This window comes from Mandrillus leucophaeus, unplaced genomic scaffold (genome assembly GCF_000951045.1).
Source record: "Mandrillus leucophaeus isolate KB7577 unplaced genomic scaffold, Mleu.le_1.0 Scaffold452, whole genome shotgun sequence".
Lineage (NCBI taxonomy): Eukaryota > Metazoa > Chordata > Mammalia > Primates > Cercopithecidae > Mandrillus > Mandrillus leucophaeus.
The window spans coordinates 601,867-616,440 of NW_012104832.1; the positions used below are offsets into that span (position 1 = coordinate 601,867).

The window sequence follows — 14,574 nt, forward strand, 5'->3', positions numbered from 1 at the left end:
GATGGTCTCGATCTGCTGACCTCGTGATCCGCCCGTCTCGGCCTCCCAAAGTGCTGGGATTACAGGCTTGAGCCACCGTGCCCGGCCCGCATGTTTGTTTTTTTATGGGCTTTCCAGCAAAAAGCAGAAAGCCTGGTAGATAAATTCTAAAAGAACTGTAACACTATTAATGTTAACTCTTTTTTTGTTTTTTGAGACTGTCTCACTCTGTCACCCAGGCTGTAGTGCAGTGGCATGATCTTGGCTCACTAGAACATGTGCTTCCTGGGTTCAAGCGATTTCCTGCCTCAGCCTCCTGGGTAACTGGGATTACAGGTTACCCACCACCACACCCAGCTAGTTTTTTTTAGTATTTTCAGTAGAGACAGGGTTTCACTATGTTGCCCAGGCTGGTCTCAAACTCCTGACCTCAGGTGATCTGCCCGTTTTGGCCTCCCAAAGGGCTAGGATTACAGGTGTGAGCCACCGTGCCGACCTAATGTTAATTCTTGATTATTACAATGCAGAGAATTATTTTAGGATATATTCTAATTGCCTGAGATTGGGTTATAGAAGAGTTTCTAATCCTGACCCCTGTAATGAGATTCTTTGGTTGCCTGTTACAGCAAATATATCTATTGTCCAACGTCGTGCTACTTGCTCTGGTGGTATATGTAAGTCAAAGTTTCTTCCCTCAGGGAGTATGCATTTGAAGAACTATGCTTAGATATATCAAACAGTACATGATATAATAGTATATAATCAAGTTATAAATGTCATAGGAGTTAACAGAAAAGAGATCTTTGGGCATTGTATTACAGTAGCTGAGGAATGCTAAACTTTTAAAACAGGTAAGAGTTTGCAGAGAAGAGGTCTCACCGTGAGATCATGATCCTGAAACAGGAGAGGTTAGATTCAGAGATTCATTACTACGTGGGGTTCTGTGTTAGTCTTCCACATTCCTGAGGACAATCTATGCCAGTACTTTTTTGTTGAGTGCCTACTTGGTGTCAGGTGCCGAGGATTGAAAGTGAACAAAGGTTTTAGAGTATAACGAGGATACAGACAAGTAAATAGTCAAAGGACAGTATGATAAGAATTTTGTTTTGCTGGAGTATCTTATAACTTTCTTTTAAAGGCTATGTGGAAGAAAAACTAAATATTTGTGGGCCTGAAAATTACCTCTTCTTTTTTATAATTATCTCTACATGAATTCTGTATTGAAAATAATTTTTCTCAGGAAATTTGAAAGCAAATATTTTTTTCAAAATTTTAGTATTGCTGAAGAAAAGGCTGTTGTTAATTTCATTATCATTCTTCTGGGGTAACTGCCTGTTCTTCCTTTCCAGAATCTTTGAGATTTGCCTGTTTGCTTAAGTTTTTTATTTTGTAGTTTCATGGGAATATGTCTAGATGTCATTGTGTAGGACACCTGTTGGGCCCTCTCAGTGTGAAACTAGGTTTTTAATGATCATGTATGTGAAACTAAACAAATTTGCAAGAAGTTAATTTTGTTCTTTAATGATCATATATGTGAAACTAAACAAATCCATGAGAAATTAATTTTCTGTTTTCTCTGTTCTCTCTTTCTGGAGCTCTTGGTTGAATGTTGACCTTTCTGGATTGATCCTTTATCTTGTTTACCTTTTCACTTACTGTCTTTTTGTGTGTGTGTGGGATATTTCCTCAACTTTTTCTTTTAGCTCTTTCTTTGACTTTTAAAAAAAAATTTTTGGTTCAGCCACTATATTTCTAATTTCTCAGAGCATTTTCTTGTTTTCTCATTGTTCTTTCAAACTAATATTCTGTTTTTCTATTATGGATAAAATTCTTTGGATCTCTGTTATGCTATTTGTCAGATTTTATTTTACTTTTATTTTCACTTTTTTTTTTTATTCCAAGACAGGTTCTCACTTTGTTGTCCGTGCTGGAGTGCAGTGGTGCTAATATGGCTCATTGCAACTGCTGCCTCCCAGACTCAATTGATCCTCCCTGCTTAGCCCCTCAAGTAGCTGAGATTTTAGTCGTACGCCACCACACCTGACTCATTTTTGTATTTTCTGTAGTGTCAAGGTCTTGCCATGTTGCCCAGGCTGGTCTCAAACTCCTGAGCTCAAGTGATCCACCTGTTTCAGGCTCCCAGAGCGCTGGGATTACAGGTGTGAGGCACCGTGCCTGGCCTATCAGATTTTTTTTTCTTTTTCTTTTTTTCTTTTTTCTTTTTTTTTTGAGATGGAGTCTTACTCTGTCGCCTGGGCTTTGAGTGCAGTGGCATGGTCTTGGCTCACTGCAACCTCTGCCACCCAGGTTCAAGCGATTCTCCTGCCTCAGCCTCCCAAGTAGCTGGGATTACAGGCGCCCGCCACTGTGCCCACCTAATTTTTTGTATTTTTGGTGGAGACAGGGTTTCACCATGTTGGCAGGCTGGTCTCAAACTTCTGACCTTGTGATTCGCCTGCCTCGATTTTTTGTTGAGATAGAGTCTCTATCACCCAGGCTAGAGTGCAGTGGCGCGTTCTAGGCTCACCATGTCTGGCCCCCATTGAGTATTTAATTTTAAAGGATCATATACTGCATTGAAGACTCTTTTTTCCTTTTAATATAAAAAAGGCTTCCTGTCTTTTTTTTCTTCCGTGACATTTGAAGAGCTCAGGTCAGCTTACCTTATGGAATGTCCGATAGTCTAGATGTGTCTGTTTCCTCAATCCTTTTTTACTGTATTAATTGCTATTTTAATGGGGTTTAGTAGGAGGGATAAGCAAATGGTTTGTTTCTTTATTATCTTCTTTATTTATTGGTTGTAAATATGATTTTTAATGAGTGTGTAATGTTCTACCATTTTTAAAAACTACTTTTCTCTTGCTGGTGGTTTTAATTTTTCCATGTTTTTGCTAATATAAGTAAACCTGTATTGACTATTTTATTGTATATATTTGTATACATTTTTAGTTATTTTCTTCTTAAAAGTTTCCTAAGAGCATATTCAGTGGGTCAGTGAGATTGTTTTTAGATCAAGAACCTTAAAACTGTTCAGTTTTCTCAAACAATGTCCACATCACATCAGCCACATATCAGAATCCATTTGATATATTTATGTTATATATGGGATGTAAATTTACCTGAGAGAAGATTATTTGTTTATAATCAGTCATTCTCAGTGTTCTGCTAGTGTCCTCATCCTTTATTATCTCTTTCAGGGTTTTTTTTTTTTAGACTTCAAAACTCGTTGTTTTAAGGATTCTTTAAAATATAATTTTAAGTGGTTGGGTGTAGAAGCCTTTTCCAAAACCTAATACTAGTGTGAGATAAAACTGTAGCCTGAATATCTGTATGGTCACAGGCAGCTTTACTGCATTTTTGTAAAATATTCCAACAGTACAGAAAAAGTAAAAAAGGTATTAAGTTCCCTAAAGCCTCCTTTCCCTTTCAGTCATCTTCTTAGTTGGTTCTATATCCCTCCAGATCTTATTCTATGTATTATGGACATATATGTCGTAGAGAAGTGTGCATATATGCATTTAGCACTCTTTTTTACACATTGTAAACACAGGTATTCTGCATTTTGTTTTTTTCCCTTAACAGTGTGTCTTGAGATCTTTCTATGTTTGCCAACAGAGATCAATCTCACTTAAGCTGCTGTGTGAGGTTGCACAGTGTGAATGGATTTTATTTTATGTAACCATCCCTGTTGGTGGACATTTTAAATTATTTCGAATATTTTAATTGTTTTGACATTGTAACTTTTCTTTCTAGGATGTCAAAATCTGGAAACATTGGGAGACTGAGGTTTTTTATGTTTGTTTTATTTTCACCAGCTTGTATTGCAGAAAGTAGAAGTAATGTTTTTCTAAAATAAATAGGATAGGTATTTTATTTCTTTGATTTATTAAAAACACGCTGTCTCACCTGGGTACTGTGGCTCACGCCTGTAATCCCAGCATTTTGGGAGGCCAAGGTGGGGGGATCACGAGGTCAGGAGTTCGAGACCATCCTGACCAACATGGTGAAACCCCGTCTCTATTAAAAATACAAAAATTAGCCGGGCCTGGTGGCAAGCGCCTGTAATCCCAGCTACTCAGGAGGCTGAGGCAGGAGAATCGCTTGAACCTGGGAGGCGGAGGTTGCAGTGAGCCAAGATGGCGCCACTGTACTCCAGCCTGGGCGACAGAGCAAGACTCCATCTCAGAAAGAAAACATGTAGTCTCTTAAAAAGAAAATTCTTCATGGATAGCTATTACTACTTAAAAGACCGGGCGCAGTAGCTCAGGCCTATAATCCCAACACTTTGGGAGGCCGAAGCGGGCCGATCACTTCAGATCAGGATTTTGAGACCTGGCCAACATGGCGAAACCCCGTCTCTACTAAGAATACAAAAATTAGCCATGCGTCGTGGTGGGCGCTTGTGGTCACAGATACTCAGGAGGCTGAGGCAGGAGAAGCACTTGAACCCAGGAGGCGGAGGTTGCAGTGAGCTGAGATTGTGCCACTGCACTCCAGTCTGGGCAGCAGAGCAAGACTCCATCTCAAGAAAAAAAAAATTCCATATAAGGCCAGGTATGGTGGCTCACGCCTGTAATCCCAGCACTTTGGGAGGCCAAGATGGGAGAATCACTTGAGCCCAGAAGTTTGAGACCAGCCTGAACTACATAGACCCCATCTCTTTTCTTAAAAAAAAAAATAAAAATAAAATTTTCGTATAGTATTTTACACTACTAATATTTGAAGTACCACATAGCAGTTCCCACTAAATAATGAGGCGATACTGTTTATAAGCTGCTTTAACATGATAAAAGCAAATTAATATACTAAGGTAAACATTAAAGAGCAAAATAGCATTTCCTCTCTGATTCTAAAATTAATACCTACATAGAAAAGTTAAAAACTTTAAAAAAATTAATCCTGGATTTTACTCCCAGAAGGCGTTATATATACACCTTTGACATTTTGGTGACTGTTCTCACAGTTAGTGGTGCATGGGTGTGTGTGTGTCTATATTGAGTCTAGTCATATATCGTGTTATGAGTATGTATTATTGTGTGTATATCCAATGCAGTCATTTTTCTTAACTTTTTTTTTTTTGAGACAGGGTCTCACTCTGTCACCCAGGCTAGAGTGCAGTGCTGCAATCTCAGCACACTGCAACCTCCGCCTCCCAGGCTCAGGCGATCCTCCCAGCTCAGCCTCCTGAGTAGCTGGGACCACAGGTGTGCGCCACAATGCCTGGCTAATTTTTTGTATTTTTGGTAGATACAGGTTTTCACCATGTTGGCCAGGCTGGTCTCGAACTCCTGAACTCAAGCTATCCACCTGTCTCAGCTTCCCAAAGTGCTGGGATTACAGGCATGAGCCACTGTGCCTGGCCATCTTTCTTAACATGTTTTTCACGTTTGTGATACGTATACACACACACATACATTTGTATGTAACTATATGAATGATACTCTACATGTTATTTTGCTGCCTTTTTACTCAGCAGTGGACATAAAAATCTTATAATGCCACTGAATACAGATACATCATTCTTTTAATGTGAAGTATTTCTCTATTTAGGGTATACCTGATGGATTCTGATCAGTCAAACGGTAGAAACAGCTCTCAAATGGACTTTGGCTATGGGTAGTAATTCGTTGGAAACTCCTTTTGAGGACACTAACAGGTGGTTGGGAGTTAAGTGGCTTTTTCTGGCAGACTTGTTTTTTTCTGGTGACTCTTAGAATTAGTGTCAGTGGGAAGACAGCTTGCAGTAATCAGACTCAGTGAGTGAGTTTCTTTGTGGAGTGTAACTTGAGATATGAAGTGACAGGATTGATAAGGGTCTTCAGTGAAAGGGAATTAGGAGTGTTGGGATGGAACTGACAGAGAAAATAATGGAAATTGGTAAGGACATCTGGTTTAGGTCAGCAGAGCAACAAAGGAAAAAGGAGAGCCTTATTAGTTATGGTTAGGCTAGCTAGGGAGATGGACTTCTTGCAGAGGTGGCTACTGATCTGTTGGCCTTCATGAGTTGGGTGTTAGTAGATAGCTGCTTTTGAAATATTACTTGTTATATGGAACTTAAAAGTAGACACAACACTTGTTCTTTGATCTCACAACTTAGAGTAGAATACAGGTGGTCAGGGGGTTGCTAGTTTTCTTCCTCTTTTCTTTTTTAAGAAAAATAAAAGCATTCTGTTTGTACTTTGTGCTCTACTTCCTTAAAAAGCACTGTCAGGCTTGTTAGCTGTCAGCCAATTATTTTTTTAAGAAGACTTTTATTACATTTTTCTTTAAAGAATGTGTAAATATCCTTACCAAGAGTACATTTCTTTCTTACTGTTTTTCGAAAGAATCACCAACTGAAAAAAAAGTTCCAAGGCGTATTATTACTGCAGAGATGAATTAGGGAGTTAGCAGGATATTACAGAAGTACCCCAGATGCCAAAATACACGAGTCAGAAAAACTTAGGTCCAGTTTTTCCCTGTTGGTGATTTAATCTCTGGAGCAAAGCTTAATTAAATATTGCATGAATATGCCTTAAAATGTGAAATATGCCTTAAAACAACATGACATTAATGAACTTAATAAACTTATTGAATAAAGACATTTTGTAGATACTGGATATATGAAGATGAATAACACATGGCCCCCACCCTTAAAGAAATTATTATTTAGAAGGATGAGATAGAAGTATATGCCAAAATATATGGATGGTAACAATTAGGCAAAAAAGAGGGGGAATAGTCAGTTCTGCTTTGGGATATGGGAATGCCTGAAAAGCTTATTAGAGCAGGTGAGTTTTGAGAACGAGTTGTTCACTATGTAGCTGCAGATGGGCTGGGGCATAGGGGTGGCAAGAATGCTCAATCTAGTCAGGAATATTATCGCCAGTGCCATAGAGGACTGAGATCGTGATGTTACAAATACTTTGCTACGGGTAATGGGAAGGTTGTGTGTGGAGTGGGAGGAGATGATGCTAGAGAGGTTGTCAGGGAAGGTTTAACTTTATCCAGAAGATTCTTAAATGGGTAATTAATAAAATCAGGGAAAGATTATCTGGCAAGTAGAAGGGGACAAGATTCCAGTAAGAGGTATTAGTTTGTAGATATTAAAGTAATCAAGCCGGAAATGACATGGGCCCAAAGTCTCAAACTAAGTGATGAAAAATCGAAATGGAAATTAGGAGACAAAAAGGTGTATTAGAAACAAGACACATGACTGATTTTTGTGTGTGTGGTAAAGGAGAGGGAAGCATCAGGATGTCTTTCAGATACTGTGTCTTGGAGAATTTTAGAAAATGCCAGTGCCATTTGAAGAGAAGCTATTTTAAAAGAAATAAATAATTAGTTTGCTGCTTGAGCATGCCAAGTTTGAGCTGGTAGTAGATACCCAGAAAGATGTGTTCTGTAGGTATTTGGATCTGGAACTTCAAAAAAGGGGTTATAGTTAAGAATCAAGAGTCATCAGGATTGAATTGTTTGAAACCATGGAAGTAGATACAATAATCTAGGAATTCAAGAAGAAAAGTGTGGCCTGGTGCGGTGGCTCATGCTAGTAATCCCAGCACTTTGGGAGGCTGAGTTGGGGGTATCCCTTGAGGCCAGGAGTTTGAGACAAGCTTGGGCAACATGATGAAACCCTGTCTCTACAAAAAATACAAAGATTATCTGGGTGTCATGATGCATGCCTGTAGTCCCAGCTACTCAGGAGGCTGAGGTGGGAGGATCATCTGAGTCCAGGAAGTTGGGGCTGCAGTGAGCCATGATCACTCCACTGCACCCCAGCTTGGGTGACAGAGGGAGACCCTGTCTCAAAAAAAAAGGAAAAGTGTCAAAAACAGAGCATTAACATTTTGGGAGCGGGTCCAAAAGAAGAGCTGGTAAAGAAGACTGAGAGGGAATGGTCTGAAAAGAATCCACTGAATTTGTCAGTTAGATGTTGGTGACTATTGTTAAGGCGGTTTCAGTGATGTGTTAGGAGTAGGGTCCAAATTACAAAATAGGCCGGGTGCAGTAGCTCACGCTTGTAATCCCAACACTTTGGAAGGCCGAGGCGGATGGATCATGAGGTCAGGAGATTGAGACCGTCCTGCCTAACACGGTGAAACCCTGTCTCTACTAAAAATACAAAAAAAAAAAAAAAAAAAATTAGCCAGGCATGGTGGCGGGCGCCTGTAGTCCCAGCTACTTGGGAGACTGAGGCAGGAGAATGGCGTGAACCCAGGAGGTGGAGGTTACAGTGAGCCGAGATCGCGCCAGTGCACTCCAGCCTGGGTGACAGAGCGAGACTCCGTCTAAAGAAACAAAACAAAACAAATTATAGAATAATTCTGTATTGTATTAGTGGTATTTATGCATTGAATTATACCTTTAAATATTGTATTAAAATAATGTGTGATATATATACATTTAGAGAATTAGACAACCAGCTCTCATGTGCCTACTATATAGTTTTTTAAACTTTTATTTTTAAATAATTATAAATTAAATTCTTATAAATCATAGGAAGTTGCAAAAGTAGTACAGAGAGGTCCTCCTATATAGACTTCACTCAGCTTCCTCCAGTTACCATTCAGTTTAACAAGTGTCCTGGGTTAGTTCAGATGTTAATGTCTTGGGCTGGGTTATGGAACCATACAGGGAATATGGATGTGGGTTCCATAGCCCTACCTGGTGTAAGCCTTCTGTCCCTGCCTCCACTAGGAGCAGAGCAAATGCAAGCTGCTTTGCTGTTTCTCAGAATGTATGGATGGAGCTTTTCCACCTCCTTTTTACATATTGGGCAGCTCTTTTTAGGATTTTGGCTCAAAATAGGGATTTGACTTGTAGCCCACCCCTGAAATAAGCACAAAGGTGGATCTTCTGGCTCTATAGGCCCAATATACCCTTATTATAGACTGCGTTGGTATCAGCTGAGGTGACATCTGTGGCTTTGAGTTTCTTCCTTTCTGTCACCAAGAATTTCCCTCTCCCAGCTTTTCTCTCCCTTTTGGAGTTCAGCTGTATATTCTAATTTTTCATGTTGATCTAGCATTTCAGTGATACTGTTTGGTCACATGGATGTATTAGTCCAGTCTGCCTTGTTGCTTGAATAAGAAGTCCAATAAAATTTCTTTTTTTCTAATAAAATATTTATTAATTCTATTCGCTGCTTTGTTCCACAAAAATGATTTGGGGTTGGATTATATTATTCTCTCTTTAAAAATATTATTATTATTATTACTACTACTACTACTATTTGAGACAATCTCGCTCTGTCGCCCAGGCTAGAGTGCAGTGATGCAATCTTGGGTCACTGCAACCTCTGCCTCCCGGGTTCAAGTGATTCTCTTGCCTCAGCCACCTGAGTAGCTGGGATTACAGGCACGTGCCATCACGCCTGGCTAATTTTTGTATTTTTAGTAGAGATGGGATTTCACCACGTTGGTCAGGCTGGTCTCAAACTCCTGACCTCATGATCTGCCCACCTCAGCCTCCCAAAGTGCTGGGATTATAGGCTTGAGCCACCGCTCCTTGCCAAAAATATTATTTATTTTTAAAATGGGTAATATATGTATGTGGTCTAAAGTTAGATAAAAAAAGAGTATGCTTTTTCTTTTCCCTGTTACCCTAGCCACCCCAGCCCAATGTCCCTTTATAGATACAACCAGTTACCAGTTTCTTATGTATCCTTCTAGAGGTTAACAATGCACTAGTTCATTGGTTTTTTGGTTTTTTTTTTTTAAGATGGAATGTCGCTCTTGTCAGCCAGGCTGGAGTGCCGTGATGCAATCTCGGCTCACTGCAAGCTCCGCCTCCTGGGTTCATGCCGTTCTCCTGCCTCAGTCTCCCGAGTAGCTGGGACTACAGATGCGCGCCACCACGCTTGGCTAATTAAAAAAAATTTTTTTTTTTTAGTAGAGGCAGGGTTTCGCCTTGTTAGGCAGGATGGTCTCGATCTCCTGACCTCATGATCCACCCGCCTTGGCCTCCCAAAGTGCTGGGATTACAGGTGTAGCCACCACGCCCGGCCGATAATGCACTAGTTTATTCTTTAACAGAGGTTTTAAACTTTAGTGTTTATAATTTAATTTTGTAGCCAATATTCAGGATTTTTCCATCTATTTGAGGTAGTAGCAATTGTATTTTCTTCTGCTTGCTTTTGAGTTACAGCTTTACACTAGTTATGTGTTACATGTATGTTTTTATATATGTGAATGGATTATCTGTGTTTTAATTTTTGTTCACAAACTCCTCAGAATGTGACAAAATAAACTGTTGATTAGAATGTTTTAAGTTATGTGGAATATTAAAATGAAACATTAGCTCTATTTTTTATTTTTAATTGACACATAATAACTATATATATTTATGGGATACAGGGTGATACTTGAATATGTGTATTCCGTGTATAGTGGTCAAATCGGAGTAACTAGCATATTCATCGCCTCAAACATTGATCATTTCTTAGTGTTGAGAACATACAAAATCCTCTATTAAAACTAATGGAAAGCTTCATGAATTTCTATGTTATTTTTGGGCAGGAGCCATGCTAATTTTCTCTGTATTGTTCCAATTTTAGTGTTTATGCTGCGGAAGTGAGCACTGGCCCTAATTTTTAGGAGGTAGTGGAAATTATATTTTAAGATGCTAGAAATCTTATTGAAACACATTGTAGCTATCCTTAAAAATTGTGGCTGGGTGCGGTGGCTCACGCCTGTAATCCTAGCACTTTGGGAGGCTGAGGCGGGTGGATAACCTGAGGTCAGGAGTTCGAGACCAGCCTAACCAACATGGAGAAACCCTGTCTCTAGTAAAAATACAAAATTAGCCAGGCATGGTGGCTGGTGCATGCCTGCAATCCCAACTACTTGGGAGCCTGAGGCAGGAGAATCACTTGAACCCCGGAAGTGGAGGTTGTGGTGAACCAAAATCACACAATTGCACTCCAGCCTGGGCAACAAGAGGGAAACTCCATCTAAAATAAAAATTGCCCTGATTACTAACCAATCCATGCCATTGTTTGCATATGTGCAAATAATTGCCCAAAGAGTTGAGGGGGTCTGTCAAAGATAAAGGCTTCTCCTTTGGGTTCCTTAGCCACAGTTTATACCATTGATTGCCTGACTGCAGCTCGGTGTGAAATTCAGTAACATGGAGCAAGAAATGGAAGCCTATGACCTAATATGTTTTCTTCCTTAGATCAACCTCTCCACTTCTCCTACACCTGCACAGTTAATAAGCCGTTCCCAGGCTTCCAGTTCTACCAGCGGCAGTATTACCCAACAGACTATGTTACTAGGGAGTACTTCCCCTACCCTAACGGCAAGCCAAGCTCAAATGTATCTCCGAGCTCAAATGGTAAGATATGAGCTACCAAATTTTTTCAGTGTTTAAGGACTTGAGAGATCAAAATGTTTCTTGATTTGATACAATAAGAGGTATTTTTAATATTTAAGAAATGTTTAATTGTGTGTGTGTGTGTGCATGCGGGCGTGCCTTCAGCTCTTGTACATTATGTCATGAAAGATTCTACTTTTAATTAATAAATCTTCTTGGTATCAAATAGTAATTATCACGTTGCAAGGCTAATAGAGATTCAGTAGCATAAGAGTGATTATTTTTTAATATCAAATTCATCGGAAACCTTTTTTTCATATTTTAACATCTCTGAAATTGGGATGCATTTTATAACTGATGGCATCTTGGTACTTACAGTGGTCCATGAAATCATTGCCTATTTTTGACAACTTAGATTTAGTGAAATAGAAATGTTAAAAAAACTTTGTTGTTAAAGTTAGAATTTGTATCCTAGGATTTTCTGAATTCTATATTGGAGTTCCGGATAGTTTCCCAGATGATTCTTAACTTTGGTTATTCCCATCTCAAGTTCTGCAAGGTTATTTGTGTTCTTGAGTTCATTTTGATCTTTTATGAATATAGGAATGTTAATTTGGTTATTCTGTATTTGGGTATCTACTGATTTCCTAATTTAATTGTTGAGCTTCTTTAAGGAATGTAGAAATTGGTTGACATGTATTTTATTTGATGTCTTTAAAGAAGCTAGACAAATGCATTGTCCCTAATATATTTATATTCTTTTTTGTCCAGTGGACTGAATATTTACCTGGATCTCCAGTTTTTTGTTGTTGTTGTTATTGTTTTTTGAGGCAGAGTCTCACTCTGTCGCCCAGGCTAGAGTGCAGTGGCATGATGTCTCCTCACTGCAACCTCTGCCTCCTGAGTAGCTGGGGTTACAGGTGCCTGCCACCGCGCCCTGCTAATTTTTGTATTTTTAGTAGAGACGGGGTTTCACCGTCTTGGCCAGGCTAGTCTCAAACTGCCGACCTCGTGATCTACCTGCCTCACCTCCCAGAGTGCTGGGATTACAGACGTGAACCACTACACCTGGCTTGGATCTTCAGTTTTTTTATCTAAAATTGCAAAGTTTCCAATCATTTAACTAATTCTGTGCTTTAAAATTAGGTTGAACCATTTGAAATGGTCGCTATTTGACTCTTTTTGAACTCTAAAATCAGCAGTTTCATACGGGTCAAACTAAATTGAATATCTTCTTTTTAGGTTTAGTCCTTTCAGGGTCTTGGTACTGGAAATTACCTTTTCAGGAAAGTTATGCCATTTGTCCCGCGGTGTCTGTGGTGGATTGTTGCCAGGCCCCACCCTCTCTGTCCCCTAAAATACTCAAATCTGAGGATGCTCAAGTCATAGTATTTGCATATAACCTATGCATGTCCTCCCATATACTTTAAATCATCTTTACGTATAATACTTAGTATAATGTAAACACCATTTAAATAACTTATATTGTTTAGGCAATAATGGCAAGAGAAAAGTTTGTACATGTTCAATACAGATGCAGCTGTCTTTTTTTTTTTAAACGAATATTGCTTTGATCTACAGTTGAATGACGAACTCCATAGATATGGAGGCCTCATTTTACTTTGTTGTTGAATTTACTTAAATTTAGTGTACTAAAGAACTGAAGTTTAAAAGGTCACTTAATTGGTCATTTAATTTTTCTAATTGTTTTTGGTCCTTGTTTGGTTGAACATTTTAACTTAGATAGCAAGAGGAACGGAATAATTTATACAATTTTTAAATAAAGTATTTACACGTTCTTTGAAACAAGTGTCAGATTTACTAAATTGAATTGATTGATCTCTAAGTGGATTGTATTGCCTTAGAAATTAATGGCGTTTGGCTGGGCGTGGTGGCTCATGCCTGTAATCCCAGCAATTTGGGAGGCCGAGGCGGGCAGATCACTAAGACTGGGAGTTCGAAACCAGCCTGACCAACGTGGAGAAACCCTGTCTCTATTAAAAATACAAAAAATTAACCATGCATGGTGGCTCATGCCTGTAATCCCAGTCACTCAGGAGGCTGAGGCAGGAGAATCACTTGAACCTGGAAGGCGGAGGTTGTGGTGAGCCGAGATTGCGCCATTGCACGCCAGTCTGGGCAACAAGAGTAAAACTCCATCTCAAAAAAAAAAAGAAAAAAGAAATTAATGGCGTTTGTTTGAATATTGAAAAAAATTGAGCCGGGCACAGTGGCTCACGCCTGTAATCCCAACACTTTGGGAGGCTGAGGTGGGCGGATCGCTTGAGGTCAGGAGTTCGAGACCAGCCTGGCCAACATGGTGAAACCCCGTCTCTACTAATAGTACAAAAATTAGCCTGGTGTTGTGGCGTATGCCTGTAATCCCAGCTACTCGGAAAGCTGAGGCAGGAGAATCGCTTGAACCTAGGAGGGAGAGGTTGCAGTGAACCAAGATCACATGACTACATTCCAGCCTGGGTGTGACAGAGACTCCGTCTCACCAAAAAAAAAAAAAAAAAAAAGGAAAAGAAAGGAAGGTGATAAGTAAAAACATTAAATGTCTTTTTGTTTTTTGATGTGAAGCTTTTTTTGCAGGCTCTTTTGTTGTTGAATTTTGACCGGTGTGGCATTTACTTTTAAAATGAATATTTCTTTTTTTTTTTTTTGAGATGGATCTTGCTCTGTCACCCGGGCTGGAGTTCAGTGGTGTGATCTCAGCTGACTGCAACCTCCACCTCCTGGGTTCAAGTGATTCTCCTGCCTCAGCCTCTCGAGTAGCTGGGATTACAGGCACACCCGGCTAATTTTTGTATTTTTAGTAGAGATGGAGTTTCACTGTGTTGGCCAGGCTGTCTTGAACTCCTGACCTCCAGTGATCCACCTGCATTGGCCTTTCCAAAGTGCTGGGATTACAGGCGTGAGCCACCGCGCCAGGCCATAGAATGAATATTTCTTTACAAATAGTTTTAAAATGAAAGGGCAACCTGGATTTGCCCTATAGATCCTTTGTAGCGGAGTGAAATATTGGAGTGTAGTATGTGGCATAGTTATCCTTATGATAAAGAGGACTGAAAAGGCTTTTTTGGTGTTTCTTTTTGTTTCTCACTGAAATTTAATTTGTGTTCCAAAATAGTGACTGTAGTTGTTTACTTTAACTTTCCATTTTAGAAATCCTGCCACAGTAGTTTTGAGCTAGGAAAAATTTAACTATAATAGCTTATTTGAGACACAATTTGGTCTGAGAATTTCATATCACCAAAATATATTTTCTTTTTTGAGTACTGCTTTTTTTTGCACTCA

The 14,574-nt window shown here is 39.4% G+C and overlaps 1 protein-coding gene across 3 annotated transcripts in view; it reads left to right on the forward strand.

Annotated features, from left to right (window-relative positions):
• The window catches only part of PHC3 (polyhomeotic homolog 3 (Drosophila)), an 86,203-nt gene that overhangs the window by 20,541 nt on the left and 51,088 nt on the right, over nucleotides 1-14,574 (forward strand). For 2 of the 3 annotated variants that reach the window (XM_011994329.1, XM_011994330.1), the window contains exon 5: nucleotides 11,137-11,295. The exons of the other annotated variant lie outside the window; for it this stretch is intronic. In XM_011994329.1, coding sequence (XP_011849719.1) covers nucleotides 11,137-11,295 — 159 coding nt within the window. The remainder of the gene's footprint in view (nucleotides 1-11,136; nucleotides 11,296-14,574) is intronic. 3 annotated transcript variants of the gene reach the window in all.